Source organism: Micropterus salmoides, unplaced genomic scaffold (assembly GCF_014851395.1).
Source record: "Micropterus salmoides isolate LMB-PRFRI ecotype aquatic unplaced genomic scaffold, ASM1485139v1 Ms_hic_scaffold_18, whole genome shotgun sequence".
Taxonomy (NCBI): Eukaryota; Metazoa; Chordata; class Actinopteri; order Centrarchiformes; family Centrarchidae; genus Micropterus; species Micropterus salmoides.
Window position 1 is genome coordinate 6,720,746 of NW_024040928.1, and position 6,270 is coordinate 6,727,015.

Here is a 6,270-nt window from a genome sequence, read left to right on the forward strand (position 1 = left end):
CTCAGATCACGAGCGTGTCGCCCTGGGCAACGAGGAAGGCCTTTTTGTCATCCATGTCACCAAAGATGGTAAGATCCACACTTTTTTAAAATCTTTGTTCTTGTTGACTTGTTTCATTTGCCGTCTAACGCTGTTTTAAATGTTTTTATTAAAGAGTAGGTATGTTGATGTCACTCCCAAAACGGCCTGTTTCAGTTCCTCTTATCTTCACCACATCTTTTCTCCACTCCCCTTTATCCTTTTATCTGCACTCCTTTCTTCACCCCTGTCTTCTCCCTCCATCCGCAGAGATAATCCGGGTGGGTGACAACAAGAAGGTGCACCACATCGACCTGATCCTACAGGAGCAGCTGCTGGCGGTCATCTCCGGCAGGAACCGCCACGTCCGTCTCTTCCCCACGCAGGCCCTGGACGGCCGCGAGACTGAGTCCTACAAGCTGGCTGAGACAAAGGGCTGCCACAGCATTGTCTCAGGCCCCGTCCGCAACGGCTCGCTCACCTGCCTCTGCGTGGCCATGAAGAGGCAAATCATATGCTACGAGGTGAGAAAACACTAACAGATTTGTTGAATATAGTAGACCTCGTTCTTTTTATCTAGTGGATATTATTTGCTGCTGTAAAAAACAGTTTCCAATTTGTGCTCCTGCACACCAGGTGAACAAGAGTAAAACACGTCACCGTCGGCTGCGAGAGGTGCAGGCCCCGGGGCAAGTTCAGTGGATGGGTCTGCTTAGCGAGCGTCTATATGTAGGATATCAGTCTGGCTTCACCCGCTACAGGTACTCTACCTGTTAATCAACTGACCTACATACAGTGTTTTTTATCCCTGGAATATTAGGTTGTTGTCATGTGTTAATACAAATCCAAAGCTACAATACACTGTTAAAAACGGCGTATTAATGTATTTCATTTCTTATTAAATGACAATCTGAATCTAACAAATCTGACTCTGTTTTCCGATGACCTCCACAGTGTCCATGGTGACATGTCCCCTGTTAACCTCCTCCACCATGAGGACCACACCCTGGCCTTCATCCCGCAGCAGGGCCTGGATGCCCTCTGTGCCGTGGAGATTTCCAGCAAAGAGCTGCTCCTTTGCTTCAGCTCCATAGGAGTATATGTGGACTCCCAGGGCCGCAGGTCCCGTCAGCAGGAGCTGATGTGGCCAGCTGTTCCCATCGCTGCCTGTAAGTGCACTGCATGAATGAATGTTCATTTTTATGGTTATAAAACATGCAGGTTAAAAAACACAATGTCATGAGTCACATCCCCTCACCAGGGACAGTTATAACAGTATAGTCACTGTATTCACCATGTGCATGTCTACTGTATAACTTACCATGAGATCATATTATAACAAATGAACAAAGTCTGTCAGAAAGACAAAATGAAAGGTATGTTTGTTTTTTTAATACGTTAAATGCATCTGTTGTGTGTTTAGTGTAATGCACATCATGATGAAACATTAACCATAGGAACATACATCTAGTTTAAAGAGTCCTGACCATAGAAAGGGACTAAACTGTACCAAAGACTCACTATACAACTCGTGTTTGTTTCTGTTCAGGCTACAACGCCCCCTACCTGTCAGTGTACAGTGAGAACGCTGTTGATGTGTTTGATGTCAACACCATGGAGTGGATTCAGACCATCCCTCTCAAGAAGGTCAGTGCAGGGGACTGCGGCCTGTTGTGAATATGACATGATGAAGCCTCAGCAGCAAGGGAGTGTCAAGTAAATTAGACAGGTGGAGGCATCTCTGGCTCCACCTGGTGGATTAGATGAATTCATCTCTGCTCCTGTCACCATAGTAATCTGATCTCATTCTTCTTCCTGCCACATTAACAAACCAGATTTTGAAATTTCCTTTACTTCAGATTTTACATTATAAAGTACATTTCTAGAATAAAACGGATGATTACTGGTCAGAAATTATTTATTGCAAATTGATTAATTCTCTTCTTCCCCTTCAGGTGCGACCTCTGAACGTTGACGGCTCTCTGAACCTGCTGGGACTGGAAACAGTCCGGCTTATCTACTTTAGAAACAAGATGGCCGGTAAGAATTTACAAGTGTATTGTGTGAAGCTTCACATGGCTAAAAACTACAAACATGTCAAGGATGACACAATAAAGTCTAGGATTTATTCTTTTGTGATATGAAAAGTAAAACGTTTCCAGCTGCTGATAGAGGCAGTTGTCATTGCAAAACTCTTTAGTTGATGGGCAACTGTAGAAAATTGAACTATTTTAAGCAGTTTTGTCACTGTGTAATAAAATATCTGTCTTGTATAATATATTTTGTAGAACAAAAGCAACTTCAGTAACAGTAGAAAGTTTGACGTGTCACTCTCAGCCACCAAAGTAAATTCACAACTTGGAGTGTTTAATGTAAACACGCCCGTGGCTTTGTTGTGATCTTCCAGAGGGTGATGAGCTGGTTGTCCCGGAGACGTCAGACAACAGCAGGAAGCAGATGGTGCGCAGCATGAACAACAAGAGACGCTTCTCCTTCAGGGTGCCTGAGGAGGAACGACTTCAGCAGAGGAGGTAGTTTACCTGCAGCGCGAGGACTGCAACAAAATGTGCAAACTGTTGAGAGTAGAAACTAATAAAACAATGTAGTCAGCATTGAAAACATCTGCCTTCTCGCTAAGGAACACCAATACAAAACCTTTATTGCATGTTGAAGATGTTTGACAGCAAACCATTCACAGCAACACTGTGCCCGTTGCCCATAAGGTAGAATTCATTTTAATGGAGGAAAGTACTCACTGAGTACTGAGTTTTCCATGTGTGTTTGTGATTCCAGAGAGATGCTGCGAGATCCAGAGATGAGGAACAAGCTGATCTCCAACCCCACCAACTTCAACCACGTGGCCCACATGGGACCAGGAGACGGGATCCAGATCCTTAAAGACCTGCCCATGGTACATCTACACACACATTACACACACACATACACACTTTCATAAATACATATAGGTGCACACGCAGCTTCCTTAAAGACTGGCAAACACAGGCATGTACTGGGAAAAACACATGAAATAAGCACATTTATACACACAAACATATAAAAACAAACACAGTAGGACTGTTTAAGATGCGTGTGTGTGTGTGTGCAGACGTGCTTCCACAGAACCCTGTCCTTTATCCTTTGATGTCTGCTGTAGCATGCCAACACTCTGGGATTTGAGCAGAGAAAGTTGCACAATTTTCAATTTATTCCATATTTTGTAAACTAACCTGAGAGGCCTAGTTGGATCATGTAATGATCCTCCTCTCCCTCATGCTTTTTTAATCCTCCAAAGTTCAGGTTGTGTGTTTATGGAGACCGAGCATGCTTGTCTATTTGTCTATCTGCCCAAACCTCAATCACATACGGGCCACATTTGTGTTGAGTTGTCTGAGCATGTAACGTTTATAGCTGCACCCTCCTCACTCCTGTCCCCCGCACTGCACTCTGTCTCGTGTGTGTGTGTGTGTGTGTGTGTGTGTGTGTGCGCGCGCTCTGTTGTGTGTTTAAACCAGAACGTCCGTGTTCAGGAGAGCCGCGCGGGCTTCAGTGGTTCAGTCAGCATCCCCTCCATCACCAAGAACCGGGCCGAGCCGGGCCGTTCCATGAGCGCCAGCAGCGGACTGGGCATACGTGAGTAACAGCAGCCCTTAAACTCTGTCAGATCCAGAGCCGCTTTAGTGGCAGGATGGACCTTTTCCAAGTGGCTACGTGCTTGGTGCTGTCCCCTGACTCCCTCCACTCGTCCTCCTCTCTCTCTCTCTCCAGGCTCATCCTCCCAGAATGGCAGCGCTCTGCGCAGAGAGATGTCAGGGGGAAGCTACGGATCCAAGCGGCAGACCATGACCTCTCCCTCTGAGAGCTCCCTGTCCTCTGGCGGAGGCATGGACTGTGGCGATGCTCCGCTCTCCCAGTTTGACAGAGAGGTCAGTGAATACATTGAAACTGAACATACAGCTTCATGTGCGGTTGACTGTAAAGACTGCTGTAAAATACTGTCTCTGTAAGAGAGGACTGCGAGTTTGGCGTAGTCGGCCTAAACAACTAAGCTTGTCTTGATTGTATAGTTTAGTTTCTACTAACAAATCAGGGCACAGATTGTTTTACAGCCACTTTATAGATCCGAGTACAGAATTAATGTCAACCCAGCATCAGCTTTGTATGAACAAGTCCAAATGCAGATGATTGTTTCCTTGCCATGCGATTGTAGAAGCTGGATCAAATATTTGAAAAACCCGATCACATTGTTCCCCATTGAAAGAACTCCTCCCTCTGTCCCATCTGTCACAAACATCCCGGCCTCTGGGTGCAGGCCTCTCACCTCATCCCACTTCTCTGATTGGTTAGCTCCCAGTGATGTCAGCGCTTTGTAGTCAGATCAATGAGGTCTCTCCCACTACAGACTGTTAGTGCCTTACCCCTAAACACGGTGACACTGACTAATGTTTATTATATCCCTTTAACACATCTTTAACTTGAGTCAGGCAGTGGTGACGTTTTGTCTCAATCATCACCTGTGTCGATTCATGTTCATAAAACATAGCGACCCCGCAGCGTTGGTTGTGGAATGCCCCTCACAAACTTAGGATCAAACATTAACTGCAGTAGCTTTTGCGGTTTTGGGCAACTTCTTCCCCTATTCCATCCACTCACCCCCAAACCGCCTACCATCCTCCCTGTGGTTCCTCATCCTCATGGCCCATAAGCCTGGATGCCGTCGGCTTCCATTTTTGCCCCATTCCTCGCCTCCCTTCACCCTCACCCAGCTGTGCCTCGCCCCCCCCCCCCCCCACCCCAGCATGTTGTCTGTGGGCTGGGCGCTGAGTCTGAACTCTCCTCTGCAGTGGCAGGCAGTCTCACCATCGGAGAAGACCCCCGATCTGAAAAGGGCTTTAAGGACCCTGCTTAGTAAGATGAAGGTAATGTCAACAGCTGCAACGACTGCACCAAACACACAACTGAGAGCACTGTGACACTGAATAAGCACCCACATGCAGAACACAGTGTATTGTTTACGAGCAAACACATTAGCATGAGGTGCATTTAGAACACAAATACAATCGCACGTTGTTACCGAACCTTTGGCCGCCCCACAGCCCCTCGCTGCACCATTCCAGCCCCGCCATGTCGGCAGCCTCTGATGGCTTGTCACATCTGTCACTGGAGCATCAGCTGCTGCACCATCAGTCAGTCCCTCACCCGGCCTGTATCATTTTTGGCTGCTGATTAAATGGTGCAACGCTGCTCAGCCATTTTGCATCCTTCTTCCTACCGCTGCCAACCCAGCCAATCACAAAGCATGTCTGCTTCCACACAGCTCCCTGACAGCCTGCCCATGTTTCTAAAAACCAGGCCGGAGGGATCTATAATAATAATGATAAGTACGCTGTGTAGTCGGTTCAACCAGGGCCCTGCAGGAGATTACTCTTTCTGAAACGATCAAATAAATCACCTGACAACATGATTGATTATAAATTGGATGGAATGCAGCTGCACGGTTTGGAGTGAATTCTGACGCACATCTCTGGTTGAAATTACAGTTACTGATAAATATGGGTGGAAAGGCTGAGTGCTTTTAAACATAAGGTCACATAGACAAAGATATATATATATACACAATGTAGCTGGGCAGAGCTCCTCCCAATACACAAACTCTGCAGGAGTGTTATACATCGTCGGCTTTAAAGAGCCAGCGTATGAAAAGACACACAGCTGCCCAGCTACATTGAGTCCTGTGTGTGAAAGGCTCCTGTGTGTGCGCGCCGCATCACAAGGTGTGAATGTGTGATGTTCACAGTTTCACTGTAGACAGTAGAAATGAGAGCGTAGGATGAGTGTGCTTATAGGTCAAACATGTTTGTGCACGTTTAGATTGGAGCCAAACCGAAGACGACTGTTGTGCACTCAACTGAAAAATGTGTAATCATACAGCGCATGAGATAATTATAAATCCCCTAACCTGAGGACATTATCACTGAAGTGGAAAGAAAACCACAAATACTAAACCACACACGTCCTGTGTTTGGACCAAACTCTCTCTTCTACAGTGCTCTGCTTGTTTGAAAGGGAAGGCGTGGCAGGCACCATGTCTTTTATTTTGGATTAAACTTCCTCACATAGGGGCGATGCAAGCCAGTATGAAGGTTTAACCCAAACCCCCCCCACCCCCCCACCCCCTCACTCCTCCTCATGTGGCCTGCCTGCATGTTTGTTTTCCTTCAGCTGATCATTTCTGGTCAGTTGAGCTGTTCATCT

General features: G+C 46.5%; 1 protein-coding gene across 4 annotated transcripts in view; it reads left to right on the plus strand.

Annotated features, from left to right (window-relative positions):
• Nucleotides 1-6,270, plus strand: part of cdc42bpab (CDC42 binding protein kinase alpha (DMPK-like) b) — a 75,317-nt gene that overhangs the window by 65,368 nt on the left and 3,679 nt on the right. For 2 of the 4 annotated variants that reach the window (XM_038727287.1, XM_038727290.1), the window contains 11 exons: nucleotides 6-68; nucleotides 289-542; nucleotides 655-779; nucleotides 973-1,187; nucleotides 1,568-1,665; nucleotides 1,974-2,058; nucleotides 2,426-2,549; nucleotides 2,812-2,929; nucleotides 3,531-3,648; nucleotides 3,784-3,941; nucleotides 4,860-4,934. In XM_038727287.1, coding sequence (XP_038583215.1) covers nucleotides 6-68; nucleotides 289-542; nucleotides 655-779; nucleotides 973-1,187; nucleotides 1,568-1,665; nucleotides 1,974-2,058; nucleotides 2,426-2,549; nucleotides 2,812-2,929; nucleotides 3,531-3,648; nucleotides 3,784-3,941; nucleotides 4,860-4,934 — 1,433 coding nt within the window. The remainder of the gene's footprint in view (nucleotides 1-5; nucleotides 69-288; nucleotides 543-654; nucleotides 780-972; nucleotides 1,188-1,567; nucleotides 1,666-1,973; nucleotides 2,059-2,425; nucleotides 2,550-2,811; nucleotides 2,930-3,530; nucleotides 3,649-3,783; nucleotides 3,942-4,859; nucleotides 4,935-6,270) is intronic. The other 2 variants (XM_038727289.1, XM_038727291.1) reach the window with 2 other exon arrangements.